Source organism: Ambystoma mexicanum, chromosome 6p, assembly GCF_040938575.1.
Source record: "Ambystoma mexicanum isolate Mex_15411 chromosome 6p, UKY_AmexF1_1, whole genome shotgun sequence".
Taxonomy (NCBI): Eukaryota; Metazoa; Chordata; class Amphibia; order Caudata; family Ambystomatidae; genus Ambystoma; species Ambystoma mexicanum.
In genome coordinates, this window is record NC_090935.1 from 541,904,219 (window position 1) to 541,927,821 (window position 23,603).

At 44.5% G+C, this 23,603-nt stretch overlaps 1 protein-coding gene across 1 annotated transcript in view; it reads left to right on the forward strand.

Annotated features, from left to right (window-relative positions):
- CWC27 (CWC27 spliceosome associated cyclophilin) overlaps nt 1–23,603 on the forward strand; it is a 1,312,165-nt gene that overhangs the window by 1,001,527 nt on the left and 287,035 nt on the right. Inside the window, exon 12 of the mRNA XM_069627345.1 lies at nt 17,450–17,559. Within this exon, the coding sequence (XP_069483446.1) occupies nt 17,450–17,559 (110 nt within the window). The remainder of the gene's footprint in view (nt 1–17,449; nt 17,560–23,603) is intronic.

Sequence of the window (23,603 nt, forward strand, 5' to 3'; positions counted from 1 at the left end):
TTTTATTTTGTCAAGACACCACTAGGAGTGCATTATTATTTGATGGTCGTAGCTTGCTCCCATCTGTAGCTTTAGGACTAGACGGGCGTTTTTCACCCTTGAACTGTGGTCACTTGTGTCTGTCTTACTGATGATACCATGCCTTTGTTACAGGTGGTATATCTTAGTGTCAGTAGATTAATCATTTCAGAAGCCCAAATGAAGTGAAGTACTACGAGACAAAGGAGAGTGTTCTAATAGTAAACCTGAGGAGAAGTGAAGTTGTTGAAGGAGACGCATCAGCACTGTGTAATCATCCTCACAAGTGCACCTATTGTTAATCCTAATCTTGTGACTAATTACATACAAACTGTTAACCAAGAACTGTGCTTCACTGACAGTTGCAGAAGTTGTATTTCTTTTGAACTTTGGTAAGCTACTGAAAGTGGTGGCAAAGCATTGTGGCTGGGAATACCATTGCTGCTGTTCTGGGGAATTGGACAGTCCACATTTCACCAAGGAGAGGAGATTTGCTATTGTTGTAACTTTGGTTAACAAAACTTTACCTTGACATTGAAACATCAAGAAATTATTTGAGACTGTTCGATCTACAAGGAGTTCCTTGTTTGCTTTTGTTATTTTTGAACATTGAAGTAGAATTCACTTTGAATCCTGGGGCAGGGAACTCTCCCAGTTTAGTGAGAGGTTATCAAGAAACTGTGAACGTTGTTGATGCTATTTGAATTGCCATATATGTTTCTTTGTATTTAATGTTTAGTGTGAGGGCCAAAAATCTTGTGTTAGAGTGTTTCCCTTTAGGTTTGGTTAAGCAGGGGAAATCCTCAGCAGAGTAGGTATAGTGAGGCATTTAATATCATGTGTACTTTACTAAAATGCCATGTTCTGAACAATTACCAAACAGTTATCTGCCTCACATTGCTGACCCCTCACACTAGGCAACTTATTTTATCTCCTGTGTTAGCCACTGGTTTGTTTATACCCTCGCTTGAAGTGCACACTGGACAGAACTCCAGTTTATTGCTATTGAAATGGAGAACCGCTCGTTAGTTTGTGGAAGATTTACTTCTAAAAGTTCAATGTATGTCCCCACAGTCATCTTGTTCCTTCAAAGATATGATGGTGATGTCAGGGGCTTGCATATTCTGGAAATTAATTTCCACTTGGTCTGGATGCTTTTCAACCAGGTGATAAGTACTGTTCAAAGTGACATAATTGGCACTCCTTTTTAATTTGATTGCAAGGCAGATTTGAATTCAGAGGACCTGGTCCACGCAATCTATTAAAGGTGAAAACCTTCAAAGTGAATCGTTGCTTAGTAAGAAAGGTGTGCCCTCAGGAGCCATGACAATCCGTGGTTGCACGAGCTGATGTTGCCCTATTTTGATTTCCACATGTTAACTCCAACTACTGGAATCTCCTTTCCATCAAAATTGTGTAAATCTCCAAGGAGGGATTTGAGGGGAAATAAAATGATTCCTTCTTTCAAAGCACATTGAGACTATAATAATGGTAAAAGGCGCTAAATAAATTACTACAGCAATACAATACAAAGTGTTGACAGTGATTGAGAGATTAAGGTTACCTGAGACCATATGTGCATGAAAGCTCAAAAAATCCCTGAGCTTGAGTAGATTTGGAAAAGCGTAACATCTTTCACTTCCAATTTACAAAGTGTGAATTAACGGCTTGATTCCAATGTATTTTTCTCATGGTTGGGGTTACTTGAACTTGACATTGGGCTTCAACGTCTGGGGTCTTCATCAAGTTCAGGTAGGTTGTTAATGGACAGTGTAAGAATAAAAATGCATTTTTAAATCTGCTTGGATTGCATTTTCTAGACTAATTTGGCGATAAGCAAATACACTCTGCTGAGTTTTTGCATGCTAAGTTTACACGTTATCATCCCAACCGCCGGCTGCTTTCCGCATCTTCCAATTTGCTCACTGTGCCTGCCTATCAACGCGTGCGCATTGGAGGTCGGGCCTTTTCCATAGCAGCTGCTATTTTATGGAACAGGCTGCAACTATCCATAAAAAACTCTCCAATCATTTGACTTTTAGGAAGGCGGTAAAGACATTTTTGTTTTAGGCGGTCTGGTCCGTGTTTTTTCTTTTGATTGAGGATGTATGCCTGACTCTCCAGTGCCAAGATACCTTAGGGTGGCCACGCGCTTAAGAAATTCTCTTAACATAACATAACTCTTTTTTTCAGGCCCTCAATCATAGTTTTTTCATTCTTTTTTTGGGTCTTGGTTAATCTCATTCTTTTCTTTAAGCTCTTTGACATTCCTCTTTTAGGATTGATGTGTTCTTTTGGAGGTGTTAATCCATCTTTGGAAGAGAAAACTTTCTTCACTGAGTTCTCCTCTATCTCAAATGCGATTGTCACATTTTCTCTTCACTAAACCTCGCTTTCTTACTTTTATGTGGTTTTAGCAGAAGGAATTCAAGATGTGTCCATTTTTGTCTGTACCATTTCTTTCTGCAAAGTCTGTGAGGCTTTCACTGGGTGTCAAATAATCTTTCTCTATGGCTTGCCATATATTTCCTAATGTGCCCCCCTTTTCCTTTTCTCCTTTTCTCATTGTGCATTTTTGTTTGGAATATGTTCCATCTGTCATTGTCCGTCCAACTAGTTCATTCAGTTTGGACAGTGATTCTAGCAACATTTGTACTAGGGTTTCCCTGTTGGGGGCTGTGACGAATTTAGCAATGATGTCACTCCTTTCCCAGGGAATGTCTCACCTCATGTGGCCAGGGAAAGGCAGAAGCTACCTGATCCTGACCAAGGTGGAGGCTACCTGAGGGAGGACCACATGAGGGGGAGACAACCCTCATGGGAGAGGGATAGACTTGCTAGGTCAAACATGGTATTCCCCTGTTCCATTAGGACCGAACACTCCTTCACCTCATCATTCTTGTATGACATATAGTAGGATGGATAAAGAAGCGCCATTGTTTGCAGATCACCAACCTTCTATGCATACATCCTCCTTTAATGCCGAGACGAGGGATGGAGGAATTAAGATCACTAGAAGCGCCAAGCCCACTCTGTATTCTAGTTGTTGAAGGATGTTAACAAGTGCTGGGACTTGCATACATCCCCCTCCCTTTAATAACACTGAAGCAACAAGTACTGGGATTTATGTACATCTCCCCACTTTTATAACACTGAGTCAAGGGAGAGGGATGGAGTGATGAAGATCACTAGAAGCCGCAAACCACTGCTGCTTTCTAGTCGTTGGAAGATAACAGGTGCTGGCACATTCAACTATGGAACACCTGAAAAGAACAAGAGAATCAGCACTTCCAACACTGGTTGGTACACAGAAGGAAAGCAAGCTGCAGGCCGGAACGAAGAAAGTGGTGAGGACAATGTCCAAGGAAGTCAGGCGGAAGAGTGTTCGCTGTGCTGTCATCCAGAGCAGCAGGAGCTGGCAATTCTTTGTGTGACTCAAAGCTGGAGACAGAGTTAAACTCTGTCTTATGATCAGTCTGAGTCAAAACTACTAGGGGAAGGGATGAGATCTCCATATACTCCCAAACCAAGAGAGATTGCTCTCTTATTGAGAATATAAGATTGTGATGCACTAGAGACTATGGCCTTAATATTTTTACCCCAAAAGGATTGACTAATGGGTAACACCTTTCCCTATAGTAAGGGGTTGGAAACACCATAAAACAATGAATGAGAAATTCCAGGCCACTCCCCCACAGAAAGGACCCCCTTAGCATGATTTCTACTGGGGAAGATAATGGTCACATGACCACACATCTGTGACGCTATCTTGCCTGGCGCATCCACTTAGGTAGGTCGATCTTACACCCTTTCATCACAACCTGGTCCTCAGTAACAGTGAGCTCTTCCTGCACCAGCGTCATGTTCCTGACGTCTTCCTGGAATACAGCATCAAGATGCTTCACCATTTCCTTTGCATGCTTGAGCCTCCCTAGATGATGCACTGTGGGATGATGGCAAGAGCTGCATCAGCTGCTTATTCCAGTTGGAACGTTTTCCACGCCACGGGGAACCGGGGAACGGCTTCATGTGGTGAATGACATAGTGCAGATAGGTGTTTGCAATTGAGTGTACTGGAGGTAGGGTCTCTGCGGGATGGCGGAAGAAGGAATTCAGCCAGGTTCTTGTCCTTCCCCGCTTTGTGGCAGATCGTGAACTTGTAATCTTGGAGCCAGAGATCCCATTTTGCAATTGATGGGGGCATTCTTACCTTAGGGTTCCCGTAGATAGTGAGGATGGCCTGGTGGTTTGTGGCGATTGTGAAGGCCTTCCCGAACAGGAAGAGATGAAAGTGCTTGCAGGCCCAGACAACCGCCATGCTCCCATTCTCTGTATGCAAGCATTTCTGCTCTGTGGTCGTCAGGCTGCAGCTGGCATTGACGAAACCTTTTTGAGTTGTGGGGTCTAAGGGTCCTATTGGGCTAAAACCTTGCCAAGGACCACTGGGCTGGCGTCAGTAGTCACTTGCATTTCCATAGATGAGCCGAAATTTGCCATGTCAGTGGCGGATGCAATATTCGCCCTTATAGTCTCGAAACTTGATTCATACTTTGGGGACCAGGATTATCCTTGGTCAACTCCCGAAGTGGGGCTCTCACCGTGGCATAGTTCTCCAGAACAACCTCGGGTCAGACACATTTGTCGGGCGCAGAGCCCCTTTCAGGGCCGCATCTTTGTCGGGGTCGGGCGCACTCCTTGTTCTGAAAATTTGTCCAAAGAATGTCATTGTTTGTTTCCTGAATTCGCATTTGTCCTTTTTGAGATTCACCCTTAAAGCCTTCAGTGCCAAACACACATGGTGCAGCATGTTGTCATGTTCCTGCGTGGATTTGCCGAAGACTAAAATGTTGTTGCTGTAATTAAGGCAGTTTGGGATGTGTTTGATGACTTGATGAATCTCCTCTTGGAAGACTTCTGCTGCAGTGGATATCCCAAAACATAGCCTTTTGTAGCGATATAGCCTCATTTGTGTCACAAACGTGGTGATGTAGTGGGACTATGGGGTGAGCTCTAGCTGGTTGTAGCCCTTGTTGAGATCCACCTTGGAGAATACATTCTCCCCGTTGAGGATGTCTTTGATTCTGGGTGCCTGTTGACGTTCTCACTGTATCGCAATGTTCGGTCGGCGCATGTCCACACAGAGGCTAATGGACCCTTGCGCAGATTGCTTTGGGACTGGTACAATCAGCGAGACCCAATGGGTGCGTCCTACCACAGGTTCAATGATGTTGAGATCCAGTAGGCTCGGATTTCGTCTTCCACCTGTTTCTGGATATTGATGGGGATGCCCCGATAATGTTAGGCAACTGGTTTGACCGTCAGATCAATGTAAAGACACACTTTGCAATTACGTAGCTTGCCAAGGCCTTTGAAGAGATTGTGAAATGCCTTGACGATATCACTGTCTGGTGCCAGGTATTTGTGGGCCATCATGTGATACAGTATGTTGACAAGTCCCATTTCAATGGCAGTCCGAAAACTCAGTATGCATCCACTGTTCGCTTTGGTAGATATCACATGCAGCTGGATTTGAGTAGTGTACAACTTGTGAGCGCAGACCATAGTAAACATCCCTTTGCTCGGTACTTGTGTATTGGAGCCGTATGGAAATATGTCCACCGTGGACTGCTTCAACTTTGGCGGATGCGGGAGTCGGTTGTTTGCTTCTTCACTCATTACATTCACTGTCTCCCGAGTTTTAATCAAAAATTCAGTTGGGTTGTTATTGACTTTTAAAACCAATGTGGGGCTGTGTTCTTTAGCGACTTTGTTGCCTAACACCTACACATGATCCCTCTTTTGCTGGTTATTAGGAGAGGATGAGGATTCACTCCCCGACTGATATCACCTCCATGTATCATAAATTTTTCCTCATCTTGTAAGATCCTCTTCTGTCAGTGGACCTGCATGATCGTCCAGACTGCTGCCTGTCACCTTCTCATTCGGCCGGACGGTATCTTTGGTATTCACGACCTGACTTCCTGTCATCGGAGCGATGTTTCTGATGTGTTAGTGGGGGCGTTCCTGCATTCTGCCCTAAAGTGGTTATCGCCCTCGCAGGATGCGTATTTCTGGCCATGTGCAGGGCACGTGCCCTTGTGGAGAAATTCATATACGCATCGGAAACAGGCTTTGGCGGTTTCTTGGGAAGTTGGTGTTAGCTTCTTATCTGACTCCTGCTCTCTGCACTGAGGATTCATTCACTTTGCCCACGCTGCTGTGAGATGGCTGAGTCAGTCCTTGCCATGGCCAGATCTCATCTGGGGATCATTGTTTTTGGAGTAGATTTCTCCTGGAATATGGGAATGCAGAGGTGCATGATGAAATTGTCTAGAGTTTCCCCCCTCTCCTGCATGGTGGTGTGGAAAATGTCTTTCATAGTCCACATTGGTGTGAGGGGCAAAGTAAGTGGCGAGTGCTTCTTGAATCTCCCTAAATGTAGCCTTTTCCTTATCTACTAGTTCATACAAAATATCTTGCACTGATGCCCCTACTGCCAGGGTCGATATGTTGTTCTTTCACTTGTCGTCCAGGTCACCCATTGCCCCAATGTTTACATTAAAGTCTTTCGCCCAGCAGATCTACCGTGGGCCGAGATTACTGGTGTCTGTAAAGTTGAATACTGTGGGCAACTGTCAGGGAGCAACACCCCCCTGCACAATCTGAAAAACAACTGATGGGCGGGCACAGTAGCAGGCACCTCAACGTCTGACATGGTGGGTGCAATGGGATACCTTCCCTCGCCCTTGTGCAAACACCCTCTGTGGCGCAGTGGCTCCTCTGTAGTGTGTAGTGGTCGCTTAGCCTGATGTTGGGCAAGGGCTGGCCTGGGATATGTCCATAAACTGTGTCTTGCGGGAGAATATTAGCCATTTCATCTGCTTTGCTGAGCAGGACTCCCCCCCCCCCCCCCCTCCTCACCTCCAAAATAGTTGTATTTGTATTTGTATTTATTTTATTTGTAGTGCACGCCAGGACCGGGAGTCATACGGGCGCGAAAAACTTAGTAGGCATAGTTACAAAAATGAACAGTATATACAAAAATACAGCATAGCGTAAATTTACAGTATGGTACACATATATATATACATATATATATAGGTATATTATAGACATAATTACAGAGGTAGGTGGAAATAGACATCCAAGTGTAAGCTTAATAAGTTGTGGCCTTAATAATGTGCAGGGGCAACTGGCAACAACGTGAATCACCCACCTCAAGACTTGCAGGCTGCTCCTCCACCCCAGCGTGGCATGTCAAACATACGATAAGGAAAACTGGGTGACGGGCTGGACTGCCGTGCCTCCTTCAGACAGCAGGTATGTAGAGAAAATTCTCTGGAATCAGGGAAGTCACTGCCACTGCCCGGGGTAACTAGAATGCAGGCCAGCACGTCACCGCCACCGCCCGGGCTGCAGGGATGCAGGCCTCTCCTGCGGCAGAGCTCGTTCCGACATGGAATAGGGCCCCCTGGAGTGGCAGGGGACATCCCCTTGTCGACAATGTCTGCTCCATGCTAGTGCCACTTCTCTTGGCCTGGAACGGCTGACACTCATGGCATGGAGCATGCAAATAAACAGAGCCCCACACAGCTTATAAGTGGTTTCACTCGTCACTTTATTCTGAGGCTTCCTGCCTCGACTCGCCAATTTCCCCAAACCTAGCCCTGCTTCTACATAACGAGGCTGCCACTTGCAACGTGACAGCAATCACAAATGGCATTTGTTTGACCTTGAAATGAAGAACATCAGAGTTAACCCTGCTGTAATGTGAACCCTTTGGCTCTGAGGTGTTTCTTTACCCTTATTACAGCTGGAGTATGAATCAGCTAGCTTATCTTACATGTTACTTAACAAACATCAGTCTTTCTACTGTATGTGGTTTAATAAATGTGGTAACTACACACCAAAAGTGTGGCAAAATATAATACAAAGTACTGATTATGGCCACTTTTGAGTTTAACTGTTCATGGCAGTTGTGATAAACCTAGGGGTATTCTCCCATGTAGACCCTGAAAATCTTCTATTCAGGTGGCCAGGGGAGGGACATCGCTTTTGGATCCTAAACTTGGGGGTGGACAAGCGAGGGGGGATCACCTGGGTAGGGGAGTCTGTGGTTGCACTCAGGAGCGTACCCTAGGAGAGATGCAGTATTCCAACAGGACGATAGCTGAAAAGATTCCAAAAGCCTTCATCGGTTATGCAGTTCCCATTGTACCTTACCCAGGAAAGAAACAAACGAGTCATCCCAGAACAAACCCTGGGAAAGGGGAAAGCAAGGTAAGGCAAGACATAACCTCAATCCCAACACTACTTTGTCTTTCCCTAGTTTAGATAATGGGAAATGCTATACAGACCCGTGCCCACATGTCTGGGTGTGTAACATAGGGAGTCATTTGGTACAAAGAGAATCACCTTTTGTATGTGTAATAATCAAAGCTTCTTAGTCATCTTGGGTAGGTTCCATGAATAAGCTTTATTCCAGTTCCATTAAGATGGTAAACATGGAGAGCACTGTTGTGCACGAGAGAGAAATGGCTGCTCCCGTGTAAGCTCCGGCAGAATCCAGGGCTGAAAAGCCGAAATAGGCACTTTTTGATTCCGGTTCTACTCGGTTTTCACACAGAACGTGTAGCAATATCAACTGATCGCCCACACGAAGTTTGGTGTTGAAAGGTGAAAGGATTCCTGAGATGTGAAGCCTTTTAGACATCCGGTGAAGTGGAGGACGCAGCCCTGAGGCCGCCAAGGATCGAGGGAGGAGCTCGGCGCCCGAATAGCGCGAGCGGCAGCAACAGAAGGCGTGATCCGTCAATCCCATGAGGGAGAGTCACAGGCGCTCCGGACATCGTAGAACGCCTCCTCCGAACTCATTACTGTTGTGGACTGGGGGTAGGAGGCGCCCGGCGCCGCTGAAGCCTGCCACAGAGGAGGTACGCCGAGCGCGCGATTTCCCCCCCCACGCCCCCGGCCTGCGAACGGCCCATAAGCCATGCAACAGCCCCCCGGACAACTCGGAAGCCTCAGAAGAACTGAGTGGACGAGTCGGTGAATCAGGATAAGACTAGGCGCTACAGGGATACGAAGCATAGACGGAACGGTGGGGGGGGTGCAGTCTTTACCATTCCTCACCCACCCTTTTCTCGAAGGAGATATATGCTACCCAGCCTGGCCTAAACATAAGAAAAGCTGACAATTACCAGGATGCACATAAAGCCTCCCTGGATCACTCAGTGCCCTCATGGGCTGTCAAAACAAACCAATACCTTGCCACCCCTTATAAAACGAGACAAGAGGGCACATCAGAGGCTATAAGTAGGGCACTGCCAAGGGCAACAGCACAGACATTACGACTTCTGAAGGGGTCAAGAAACCAGAGCAGCACCATAAAACCCCCCTAAGACACGCAGAGGAGGTAACATGCTATCACATAATAGCACCCAGGAAGCAGGAGCAACGGGGTCAAGAGCGAAAAGGGCAGGTGAACCACATCCCCCAAAGGCGCTAATGTGGACACCTCCAGGCAAGACCACTGCGAGATAAACCCTACCAACATCGCCCAAACCACCACAGTGATCGTCGTGAGTCCTTACGAAGACACCAAGCTGGCGGCCAGAGGTGACCACTAACAACAGTATTGAGACACGGACACCACCTAGGCCCACAAGGGCGCAATATTACAATACACGGTACGCTGGAATCCGGATACTGGGTCAGCCCGGTTCTCACGCCCCACATCCCAGGCACAAGAAAATTGGTAAGGGAGACTCTGGAGCAGCCCTTTCTGATACACCTTCCCTGAACAGGAACGATGCCCAATAACTTTGGCCCTAAGAAGAACAGAGGAACTATCGATAAATATACAAAAACAATGCAGAAGGACACTGAGCTCGAGATGGACACGGAAATGACCGCGCAGGAAAAGCAAGTCCCCTCAGCATCAATGATGGACCTCCAGGTGGTTTTTCTGGCTATGCAGCAGGGCTTCGCAGCCCTTACCGACAAACTGGTCGGAATCACAGCAAATGTAGCCTCCATAAAAACACAACTCGATAAAACAACATCCCGCATGACCGAGGCAGAAACGAGGATATCGGGCACAGAAGACTCCTTAGAGACCCTGAAAAAAACGGTGTCCACAATGGCTATAGAACTAGGGACGGTGAAGTCCAAATGTGAAGATTTAGAGGCGAGGTCACGAAGGAACAATATTCGCATAATTGGAGTTCCGGAGGAAGCAATGAAAGGGTCAATGGAGAAGGCGGTGGAGGACCTTCTGCGTACACTATTGGGTGACCCTGGATGGTCGACAATGTTCATAGTGGAACGGGCACACAGATCACTCGCCCCGAAGCCAAAGCCCGGGGCATATCCCAGACCTATCATAGCCTGCATGATAAACTACAGGGACAGAGACTTTATCCTGAGAACCGCAAGGGAGAAACAAGAGCTAAAATGGGAGGCCAACATCATACGCATCCTCCCAGACTTCACTTTGGCGGTGCAACAAGAAAGGAAACTCTTCACAGGAGTCAAGAAAATGCTCCGTGATCGGCAAGTGCAATATGCAATGCTTTTTCCCGCCAGGCTCAAAATTCAACATCAGAATAAATCTTACTTCTTCACATTCCCTGAAGAGGCGGCAAATTTTGTTGAAACACACATTCCCCCAAACAATGGACAAACCTAAACAGAAGGGAATCTAAGTATTTCCACAGTCATATAATCGCTACCACGTTGAAGAGGTGGGATGGAATAGCAACGGCATAGGCTTCCCCCTCAGGAGGCCCACATCTGGGGTGTCTATGACGTATGTTACAAATTATACTGATAACGCTACCCCAAAGATGTCACGATGAGTGAGAGTAACAAGCCAGAACTGGATACAACACACACACCCAATGTCGGCATGGGCACTGGAAATTGCCGCAGCCCCCACCCCTGCAGCAGGTGCTCGTGATGTTGGTGGATGGGGAGGGATGGAAATCAAATGGCACAGTTGAAGTTCGGGGAACTGTGAGGGAGGGAGGGGTAAATCTGGGAATGTTGGGGTTTAATTATGGAAGGAAGGGTATTACAACAAAAAGCACACATGTTTTGAGTACGGAGGTTCCTAAGCATGCAACAGAAATACACTGGCGTGTACGCGAATGCAAGTACCCCATAGTTAATGGCTAAAACTGGCAAAGACAATATTAACGTATTGAGCTGGAATGTAAGGGGTCTAGGATCTAGCATCAAGAAAAGGAAGATTTTAGCTTATATCAATAGGCAGGCCGCTAAGATAATCTTCCTGCAGGAAACACACACAGGTCCCGACAGGGCGGGCAATTGATACCAAATTGGGGGACACATCAATATTTCACAACATACTCTAGACGGGCGAGAGGAGCTGCAATTTTGATACACAAAACATTACCGTTCAAATCTATCAAAGCTGAATGTGACCCTGAAGGAAGGTATGTGCTGCTCCACGGCAATCTCTATAATAAGGAAATAGTCTTTCTTAATATATATGGACCGAACAATGACCTCCCAGAATTCTACGCCTCAGTGTTTGAAAAATGAGCGAATTTCACCACGGCCCGCCCAGGTGCTATGCGGTGGGGACTTTAATACTATTTTGGCCGTACAACTAGATCGCACATCAACACAAACTGGAACATTAACCAAAGCAGCACAGAACATACTTGCACATATGTTGGATTTAAATCTAAAGGATGCCTGGAGAACATTAAACCCCTCCAAGAGAGAATATACGTATTACTCCACGGTCCATGACATGCACTACAGAATAGATGTATGGCTAATAGATAGTGAAATCCTGGCATGGGCAACAAATACTCACATCTACCCTAGGACCTACTCGGATCACTCGCCAATACAACTAACATTGCAAATCCCCAGCAGGGCTAACGACAGACCGCCATGGAGATTTAAACCCGCAGCCTTGTGAGACCTGGTCTATAAAAATTCAATGGTCTAACAAATACAAGAATATTTTGATATCAATGAAAACTCGGTCTCAAGTCAGGCAATACTATGGCAAGCGTTTAAGGTATGCATTAGAGGTCAATCAATATCCACAGAAGGTGGGCTCTTCAAAGATATTAGGGGTAGGCTAGCACATCTAGAGACACAAATAACATCTCTGCAATCCCAGTATGCACTCACCCCATCACCACAACTTAGTTCAAAAATAAAGACCAAACTGGATGAATATACAGAAACAGCAGATCAAGAGATTCGATACTTTGATAGACCTGTCGCGGCACGCAGATATGGGGAAGGGGAACGCCCAGGGAGGCTACAAGCTAGAACGGTACGAGGGGAAAGCGGTCCCACAACCATACTCTGCATACAGACAGCAGATGGCACTATATCCACAGATCAGAGTAAGCTGTAGGAAACATTCTATGCATTTTATAAAGAGCTATATTCCCCCAGTGTAACGTCACAGATGCAGAGAGAACATTATCTATCTCAAATACCAACAACTCTCTTAGCAGATGCTACCAGGGAATCATTGGAGGAACCCACCACGGAGGCTGAAATAGTTCTGGCAATAAAAGCACTTCCCAATGGGAAAGCTCCTGGCACAGACGGGCTGGGAGCTAAATTCTATAAGGAATTTAGTCACCTGTTAGCACCCAGACTGTATGCCGTGTGGATGGAAGCATTAGACAAGGGTGAACTTCCCGCATCCACCAGGGAAGCAATAATTACACTTTTACTTAAACCAGGGAAACTTCCCGAGGAATGCAGGTCGTATCGGCCACTGTCATTAATAAATACAGACGCCAAGATCCTAGCGAAGATACTAGCAACCAGAATCGCACCATTGATGCCATATATGGTGCATGAGGACCAAGCAGGGTTCATTATGGGCAGATCCACAGCAACAAATATAAGACGATGCCACAAAATTATGGCTACATTACCCCCCGAGACACAAGGGATAGAGGTCTTCCTTGATATGCGGAAAGCATTCAACACTGTCTCCTGGCCTTTCCTATTCGGGGTACTACGAAATTATGGGTTTGGGTATGGGTTTGGCCCAAAATGTATAAAATGGATTCAAATACTATATACACGACCCCATCCGAAGATTAGAATCAATGACTCCCTTACAGACCTACTAGAACTGCTAGGAGGGACCAGACAGGGCTGCCCACTAACCCCGCTACTCTTCGCTCTAGTTATAGAACCTCTTGCAGATATTCTCAGATCACGATACAGCGAATTCGGAATTTGGCTCGAGGGCAAATTACAAATCATAAAGTTATATGCGGATGACATTTTATTATATCTAAAGAATCCTGATGGTACACTAGGCAGGGTACTAGCAGAAGTAGAAAAGTTCGGTCAATATCCGGGTCTACGCCTTAACCCGAACAAGTCAGAGATATTTCCACTCACAAACACTGCGCAACCCCAAAATCTACATGGTCTCATATGGAGTCCGGTGCACATCGTGTACCTAGGGGCCAACATTGCTAGAACAGCCCAATTATCCCGCGCCTTGACCTATACTGCACTAGCTGACACACTATGCACCAAAATGAAGCGCTGGAATGCTCTACCCATATCGTTGATGGGAAGAATAGCACTAATTAAAATGATAATATTGCCAAACCTTTTTTTCTATTCAGCACAGTGCCGGTCTGGCCTGGTCGTGCTCTGTTTTCCAAAATAAACAGCGCCTGCATCGCGTTCCTTTGGGGTGGACATCCTAAATTGAGCTGGAGGGTATTGACAGATACGTATCCTAGGGGCGGGCTGATGGCACCAGACTTGGAATTATATTACTTGGCGGCGCAGGCACACTATGCAGCATGTTGGGCCACCTGCTTTCTCAACCCAGGACCCCCACCCCCTTCCTCAGAAGAAGGAGAAGCGACTGTAGCTCTACAAATGATAACTAGATCAAACCCCAAACACTACAACATGATAAACCCAACAAAGGTCACAATCACAGCATGGTCCAAAATTGCTGACATATTTGGCACCAGCAAGCTATACCACCCAAGTATGCCACTCTGGGGCGACCCCCACACACCTTTTTGCATAGAAAGTGAGGTGGCGATGCATTGGAGTGCTAGAGGCATCACACAATGGGGACAGCTATTCCCAGAAAAACGCTTTTTACAATGGGAAGATATTAAAGACATAGTGGGAAACACAAAAGCACATAAACAACAATACACTCGGGTAGCAGCCATCACACAGCATATATACCCAATTTACCTGAATAAACCTGAAATAAACATGGGGCTAGGATACACGTACACAGGGGGGACACAAAAAATTACGGCCTCCGCTCTATATAAAGGTATAGTACAGACGCGCCCAGTGGAAACTCACACGGCTAAGGGCAAGTGGGAGCAAGATTTGGGACAACCGATAAAGGATCAAGAATGGTCCCAGATCTATGCATTGACCAAACGGATATCATGCAATTCCAGATACAATCTGATTCACTATAAAATAGTCCACGGGACACACTGTACACCATTGAAACTCAAGCGAATATACCCTGCGTCACCTGGAACCTGCCCGAGATGCAACACTGAAAACGCTAATATATTTCATATGCTATGGGACTGTATAGAACTGAGAAGCTACTGGTCGGAGGTTTGTGGAGCCCTAGATAAGATGGCAGACCAACCGGTGGAATGGACACCGCGGATGTGTATGCTGGGGGTTGCGTGGAAAATTAGCCCGACGTGGCGAAAACTCTTAAACCTGAGCCTATTAATAGCCAAAAGGGCCATATTAATGAGGTGGAAGAATGTAAATCCGCCAACTAAGGAAGACTGGAACAGGGATATGTTGTGGGCTAATGACACTGAAGAATTGTACATAGACTCAGTAATGCCTGCCTCTAAATCCAGGAATATATGGACAAGGTATAAACAATAACTGGCAGACTTGACAGAACTTGAAAACCTGAATACAGAGGAAAGCTAATTTGTGTATGTTGTGTGAGCGCAAAGTGAATTATATAAATGCGTGTGCATAACCTGTGTGCAATGATAAATAAAGTTGTTAAAAATAAAAGATGGTAAACTTGAACCACTGGGTCCCATCACCCAGGCTAGGGCTCTCCAACTGGCACCCAATGGACCCTTAACTACAGGCATTCCTACACTCCTAGCCAAGCATTCTCTCAGGCACACCAACATTCTCTCATGCATTTGCAAGTACCTGCATTCACACCAAGCATGATACAACAGTATGTAGAACCAAGGCCAGGGGGCTCCTACCCCTATCCTTTACCAATTACCTTGTAATAATAAAGCTTTTAAATATCCATTCTCATCTTGCCTTGACTCCCCCTGCCCATTTTTGAAAAGTACCGGGACGAGGGAGAGGCGATCGAGAGCAATGAAGATGTCCCCTATAGTTAACATGAGAATGCAGGGAGGGGCCTACTATTTCCAACTACCATTGAATTGTCCCACTAAGTCAGGCACTCTACACTAATCATTCACACCACTTGACTCTACTAGGAACTATAACAGGTGTGCGTCTGCACAGGTGAATGAGCGAGCTGGGGAGGCATACTGGACCAGAGAAGACGAGGAGTGAGGAACTGCAGAAAGAAGGATCCAGAGGAGAATGGCGTGCTGCGACTCAGGCCCGGTGTTTGTGAGGGGCTGCAGCATGGCTAGAGAGTCGGGCCTCCAGAGAGCCAGAGCAAAGCAGCTTGTATCCTACTGGTTGTGTCTGTGTAATTGCACATTTCCTTGGATCATGTGCCGGCCCCAAGAGTGTATGAGGGGGCAGGTAGTGAGACCCTGACCTCGACCCAAAGCATCCAGGAGAGACCACTCGCCAGAGTTATGCTACCGTTGAGTTTCCCATGAGAGAGGGAGAAACTCTGGATCATGCCGGTGGCTGCAACAGGAAAGGGAGAAAAGCAAGATTTGTAAAGCGGCACGGAGCAGAAAGCGAGAAGGACAGTATAAAGAGACAGAAAGTAAGAAAAAAGGAACAAGGAAAGAACGAAAAAGCATGCCAGTGGCACAGAAGGAAGTAAATGGCACACCAGCGGCGTAAAAGTAAAAGCGTAGTAAAAGAAAAGGGTGCGTGCGGCGCTGAAAGAGGGAAACAAGTGCAGGTGTGCATTGAAGAGTGAAAGAAGTGTGCAAGAGGCACGATAGGAAAAGAACAGGTGCAAGGGTGCACAGCAGAACGAGGGGTGCCGGCAAGAGGTACAACAGAGAAAAAGACAGGGCAAGTTTGCAAAACAAATTGAAAGGAAACCAGATAACTGAAAGTGGTGCAGGAAGCATCTAAAAATAAAAAGTACAAGGGACACGAGTGTGAGAAATAAAGAGAGGGGCAAAGGATCAGAGTGATCGCACTTAGGAAGTGCAAAGAGCCTGGCATTTTCGAAAGCCTCTTATTCTAACCCATGAAAGGATTGGATGTGAGAGAAACTGTATAGAAGGAAAAGGTTCATCCTGACAAGCCGAACTAGTCTTTGAAACTAGAGGGGCCTATGCTTTGGGAAGGGAACCCTGAGAGGCCTACCAAGGCTGAATATTTATTTTGGAAACAAAGAGGCATAAGCTTAGAGAAGGGAACCCTGAGAATCCTAAAAGGAATTATTATATATTTTGTTTCGTTTTGTTTTGAAAATGAAAGGGAATCCTGAGAGGCCTACCAAAGAAAGCAAAGAGCATCCTGATAAAAGTGAATTTGTGTTGGAAGCTGGAAGGGGCCTGAACTTGGGGAAGGGAACCCTGAGCGACCCATTCAAGTTGGAGACATATTGTTTTTTGTAGTGTTGAAAGGATTGAAGCTTGGGGAAAGGAATCCCGAGAAACATCAAAAGGAACTGTTAGATTTCTTTTGTGGTGTTTGGAACTTGAACAATTTGAAATTTGGGGAAGGGAACCCCATGAAACTCAAAGACACCCAAGGTATTTGAAGTCACTGCAAGGGCTCTGTAGAGAAGGTCTTACGGACAGCTTTTTTTGATTGAACTCATTTTTGTGACATTGACCAAAACTACTTCTGGTGAGAAGACCACCTTGAAACCAACTTTGGTTTCCCATTTTTTGTTGTACAACTATTTTCCTTTTTAAAGACTTCCTATAACATTTTTGTAAAGAGTGAGGGCAAGCATAGGGTAAGATACAGACAGACATTTATTTTGGACTATTAGACAGCTACGGCCTTTAGAAACATCAGTTAAGGAAACCATCCATTTAGAGTTAGGGCCAGTCAGGCCTTACACCAACCCACGAACCTTAGTAAATAAAGGTTTTAAAACAAACACCTTTGAGCCTGTCTCTCTCTTGATACCATGCCTGTCTCACAGAGTTCTCGCTCTAATTTTTTTAAAGCAAGTTCATAAGCAAGCGCAAAGTCTTACAGGTGCTTGTTGAACAATAAGTATGTGTTTTCTTTTTTTTTTTAGAGAAAGAAGCTCTCGCCAGCAGTGCCGTTGCAGAATACTTAAAAGAAAAGGAAAAGTATGAAGTGCTAAAAAAGCAGAAAGTAAAGAAAGGGTCTTCCCGAGAAGAACAGGTAAATAATGAGGCATTCGAAAAGTGACGCCATATTTGAAAGGCTCATCATGAACTAGAAGAACACCTTGAAAGCCCCGCGTTGGGAAGTGCTTGTGTATGGGTTTCCTTTATGGGTGGTTGTGGGTTCAGGTTGCCTGTTCTCCATGGTGGCGTGACCAAAAGGATAGATAACTGTGCTAGGGGACCCTGGGGAAGGATAAATGCAGTACATGCGTCAGTAAACTGTTTTGTATACATCCACAGTGGTTTTATCACAAGAGGGACCACTTTGTACTTAGGATATATATACTTAACATGCTTTAGCGCTTTGTTAGCTCATTTTTAGTTTGGTTTAATGTTGATCAAATTGGCATATTACTGTGTAGTGTGGGCTTATGGATTTATCTAATCGGGTCTTTGATTGTCCCCTTTATGACAGCGTCACACGTACCCTGTTAGGATCAATACACCTGTCACACCTTTTATAATAATTGTTAAGGATTTCAATCGGGCGACACATATCTTGGTCTCAGCCTAGAATGTAGCTCTCAATTGCTATGTCTTTCTCTTAATTTTATGCAATTTTGAGATGATACACAACTCGTATCAGACACCCTTTTTCAAATACCCTGGGTCACAATGGACCATGAACAAGGCCGGTTGGTGACAATGCAACGTTTATTTATTTTTAAAATCAAATGAAATCAGACAATTTTAATATGGGGCAGACACCAATGGGGTGATAATTACAATAGAAATGCAAGCAATGCACTTAATGAACCTTCTCCCAGAACATAGACACTGCACAATTGAATAGGAGTACTTTTTGATTTTAGGAAAGATAGCACCCAAGTTAACGTTCCCCCCTGCAATGTTCCATCCACCCACAAATAATCGAATTCTGAGTGGATAGAAATAAGCAACAGGTAGTCAGGTATAAGAGAGAGAAAACGGAATCACAATCTGACCTCCCCTCACAGAATTGACTTTAAACCCTTAGCAAAGGCCTAAAATATCACTGGAATTTTACAAATAATTAATTAATGTGTGGTTAAACTATAATATACATATGCTTTATCACAATAGCAGGTGTGTTATACCACTGGCAATCACAAGGCAATGGATCAGCAAAAGGCATACAATTCGAAAGTTTAGAGCATGCTGCAGCCAAATGACATGTTGGAAAACTTGCAATTTTCTCAATTCCCGCTTTAAATTGCCCAAATGGTTTTTAATAAAAATGGGTGAAATACTCTGATTTGGAGTGTGTTTTTTGGCTGAGGGATAGAGATATATCAAATGGACAATATAGAGGTGAAAATAGATCTCTAGCTGGTAAATAGACATTTGGAAGGTAGAGTGAGGTTCGTTTTTAGGTAAATAGAGCAGTCAAAATGAGAAAATCGGGTTTGAAAGAAAGGAAAATGTTACTTACACTAGATCATCTAGGCTATATTGTTAAAGAGGAGTTCAGTGAGCTCCAAGGTTGATATGCGAGATCACCCCAGTGCTCAACCCCAACAATAAAATAATGGGAATTAGTTTGATTACTCCAAATATAACTAAGGGCTTATAATTTACACTAGACAAAATGGAAAAGAGATGGCGCTAGCACATAAACATTAAGGACAGGATACAAGGATCATTCTGACAGATTTAACAAGTTACCAAATATGACTATTTAGAGAGTGGGATAAGGACAAAGGCAAGATAAGATAGGCTATGTGTTTCTATGGGGTGGGGATTATACTCACAGTCCACTTTTTAGTTTTGGGATTTTTGGACAGTCAACAGGTTCTGGTCACCACATGGCAGCACGCCTGGCAAAAGTCAGCTGGGCAAGGTCTGGTCACCGTGTAGCGAACAGCCGGGCATTTCGGGTCACTGGATAGCTCAGGTACTGCTGGATGCAGTCTGTGGGAAAGCAGTTAGTGGGCAGCAAGCCAGTCTGATTTCAGGATGCAAAAGGTGTACCACAGCTTTCCCCTTTTTAATGGGAGATTAGTGGGTTGATTCTGGATCACTGGCCTTGCTGGGATAGTAATCAGCTATGCTTAGGTTTTGCAGTGGGCTCTGGAGTAGGGTCAGCAATGCTTGGGCCTTGTAGTTGGAATCTGGCAGGATAAATGGAGCAGATCGCAGTGCAGGAACTTCAGGAAGAGTGTCTGTCTGTAGTTCTGTCAGCTACCCCTTATATAGAGCATGGTGACATCACAGAATTATTGGTGGGCAGAACTAAGCTATGCCTACCCCCCAAGAAGCGGATAGAACAATCAATGTTGGTTGCCTCCTCGGGAGGAGTCCCAGTTTCTGAGGTTGCATTATATGAGGTAAAAAGCCATCCCACAGTCCTTTTTGCCCAAAATTAGTCATAACCTAGTTTACACATTTATACACTTGTGACATTTTAACAAATCACATGGGCAGATTACATGTATGTAGAGTCTAGCAGTCTTATCCTCACGATTGTGGGATCTTGTTTCGCCCTTCTACCAGTTTTTCGTGCTTTTCAGGGAGAATTATATTACTTAAAATTGTATAACTTTACACATGTGTATAGATTATTATTAGGCATGCCAGTGTTAAAATTCGCAATGGCATCATGGATACTTTCCTTATAATACCCAATTCACTGCCATTTCTATTCCGAAGGGGTCACTGAGTGCTACAATGTCTTAAACTATAAACGACAAAATCACTTTTAAACTGTGACATTTTCGCATTTTTGCAAAGTTCTGCTGCAGAGATAAGTCTTTAACATGTTTATTAATAAATAGTCTTAGGAAACAAATGTCAGTATTGTTCTTCATGTATGGGCATGCCTTTCGAAGGCTACCCCCTCACCCCAGGTTGTCACAGAGATTTCCTTTGAAGCTTCTAGTGGAACTCACGAGGAGGTGTGAATTTTCACTTCGCACTTTAGTGTCCTACAATTCTATTTTACGAGGCTGGATCACAGACAACAGTCTGCCCAACCTAGCAATTATCACTTGTGTGTTCAAGGAGTTTACTGTGGGGCTTCTTATGTTGCTAGCATCCTCCCAGCAGACCTGTTTGGCTGGTCCTCCCCCCATGTAGCCACTGCAGAAACCTATTTTTGGGCTGACTCCCCTTCCCCCCAGGGAGCCATTGCAGTTTGATTCAATTGTATTTATTTTTGCTCTGAATTGGAAGAAAACCTGCTGAATAGAACCATCTCATCCATGTATTGTCACTGCACAATCCCCTTTCACATTGTTAGATAAAGGCAGGGCCTTATCCAACATGCCCTTTTAAAACCGATATTTTCCTTTATTTTGCAAAAGTACATTTAACATGTGGTGACTGAAAGTTGCATATTTATTGAAAATCTGTTTTTTTTTATCTAGATTCCCACATTGTTTTGCAGCCATAGTTAGTTTCTTGTACACAACAGTTTGTACAAGGCAAAGGTCTCCTGGAATTGACAAGTGCACGGAAAGCTCTGATTTTCCTTTCAAGCAGCGATTTTTGACATTTTGTAGGACAATTTAAGCGTTTCTCATGTAGCTGAAGGAAAGTTTGTGTTGTTTTTCTCAGGTTTGGCTGGCACAGCCTGTCATTCAGGAATAATGCTCTTTTCTGATGGAGCACAATGTGAATATGGCTGGGCGTGACAGGGTCTTTTTGATAAAAGCAGTTTGGTGAAAACAAGAAAAAATAGCATCAGAGCGGCATCATTTTAGAGGTGACATTCACTTTTTGCAATGGGAATTCTGGGCTTACAGCAAAGCAGCACTGCTTTTTCACTCCATTTCTTTTGCATATGTAAGAAAACACTGGCAGGCTTTCTCAGTGTGTCCCCTTGTACCATCCTGCATAATATGTGCGCTGCAAGATGGCGCAGCCCTCTTTTTGTTGCTGCAAAACGCAGTTTTGAGGCAATGGTGCTTACTGGAGCCAGTGCAGCCATTTTGTTGTTTCTCCTGAAATGCAGCTTGGTGATATGGGGATATACAGCTGAGTTGGGTCAATATATCCCACATAATACATCTGTTCCCTCCTCCCCCTTATAGCACTGTACATTAAAAAAGGTGCATATTTATATTGCAGAATACTTAAAAGAAAAGGAAAGTATGAAATGCTAAGAAAGCAGAAAGTAAAGAAAGGGTCTTCGTCAGAAGAGCAGGTAAATAATGAGACTGCGAAAAGTGGCGCCATATTTGAAAGGCTCAACATGAAATAGAAGAACACCTTGAAAGCCCCGCATTGGGAAGTGCTTGTGCATGGGTTTAAACTCCCTCTTTGCAGGATCAAACTCGTGCAACATTAACATATTGCAAATCAACCAGAACAAGGCTCTTAGAGCTGCACTCAACATCTCTAAAATAAATCATATCTCATCAGCTAGACGCAATATCCACTGGCTCCCGGTCCGGGAACACATTACATTCAAAATCTTATCTCTGGCCCACAAATGCCTATCAAACAGTGCCCCAATCTATCTAGGTAGACAAATCTCCAAGGCCCAAACCAATAGACCTACCATGTGGCCTACATGCCTCCTAACCATCCCTAGATACAGGCGCCAAAAAGCTGGAGGTTGTAGCTTCCCTGTGATTGCGCCCAAACAATGGAATTCCTTGCCTTTAGCACTTAGATCAGAACCCTCTGTTTGGCCCTTCCGCAAAGGCCTTAAAAGCTGGCTCTTTTCACAAGATACCTAGAGGAACGACAACTATATAGTTCTCGTCTTAACTATGTACCAGCAATCTACCTATACCGATACCTGTTACCAACTGTATATAGTATGCCATGCATACAATGTTTACTGGATAACTGCAGCCACAACTGCACAACCTGTAACCAACTGCAATATGTAACTACCGTAACCATCAATCGTATGCAACCTAGCGCCCAGTTGCCTCTGGGTTAGGTGCACTTTAGAAATGTCAAAATAAATAAATAAAAAATAAATAAATACGAAGTAATCAGGGTTGACTTTTTGGTCTATTTCTTAGCACACGTGAGCTGTAGAAAACCAGGTGTGTGCATGGTCTTGGTTTGCTTTTGGCTTGTTTTCATGTTGCATCCATTTTCTGTAGAGGCCATTTCCCTATTAGCTCTTGGTGTGGATGTGGGGGGAAAGGTAAAGCCATGCAGTGGAGGTGTAGGGTTGGAGTGGTTCAGTAGAAAGGCATGGAGTAGACCTATTGGCCATTAAACAGAGCGTGCTATGTGGGTCTGTAACTGTCTGGCTTAGGGCTGCCTCACTGTATGGATCATTGCCTTGGGACAGAGCCATTTTATCAATATCTGTGGAAGTTTTCTTTTTCTGGGACAGCACTTCGGAGCAGAGAGGTGTTTGTGTCGGTGTGGAGGCACCTTTATTTTTAAATGAAAATTTTGATGAAGCTGTAATGTGCTCTTTTGTCGTATGCGTACACATATGTCTAGCCTTGCATGCTTAATTTAAGAGAATATTGTGCACGTGAAGAATTCTGAAAGTGTTCTGGGTCAGATAGATTGGCTTTATTCAGTCCTACATTTTCCTTTGAACTATGGGACATGTAGTGCTTTGTTAGAATTGTCCCTGGATGCAAACAGGGAATTAGGAATGGATAGTGTACCAGACCCTAATGTGGTGCACTTTCAGAGGTGTGCATGGTTCATTCCCATGTTATTGCCTTTGGAAGTGCAGTAACCTTTTTCTAACTAAAACTTGCACAAAGTAAGTCTTTTCATTGAAGCCTCTTTGCATTCTGGGTAGATGATTTCGGTCAGATACTGCCTGCAGTAATTACCAGCACTGCAGAAGGCATCACAAAAAATCCAACCATTTACAGAAACACCACTGGCCCAATGCTGAACGATGGTGGTATTTCTGGAGCACTCCAAGTAGTAGTCGAAAAATATCACTTTCTGTAATTTGTTTTAATTATATTTTCTATTAATTTACATCCTCATATTGACGATGGTAATGAATGTGTAGTAGTAGTTCCTACCACTCCTGTACATTGTTGTTTCAATTCACAAAATGTTAAACTCTGCCCCTTTTAAGTAGTACATGTGAAAAGTGGTGTGAGGGTGAGCAGCAGAGATCCC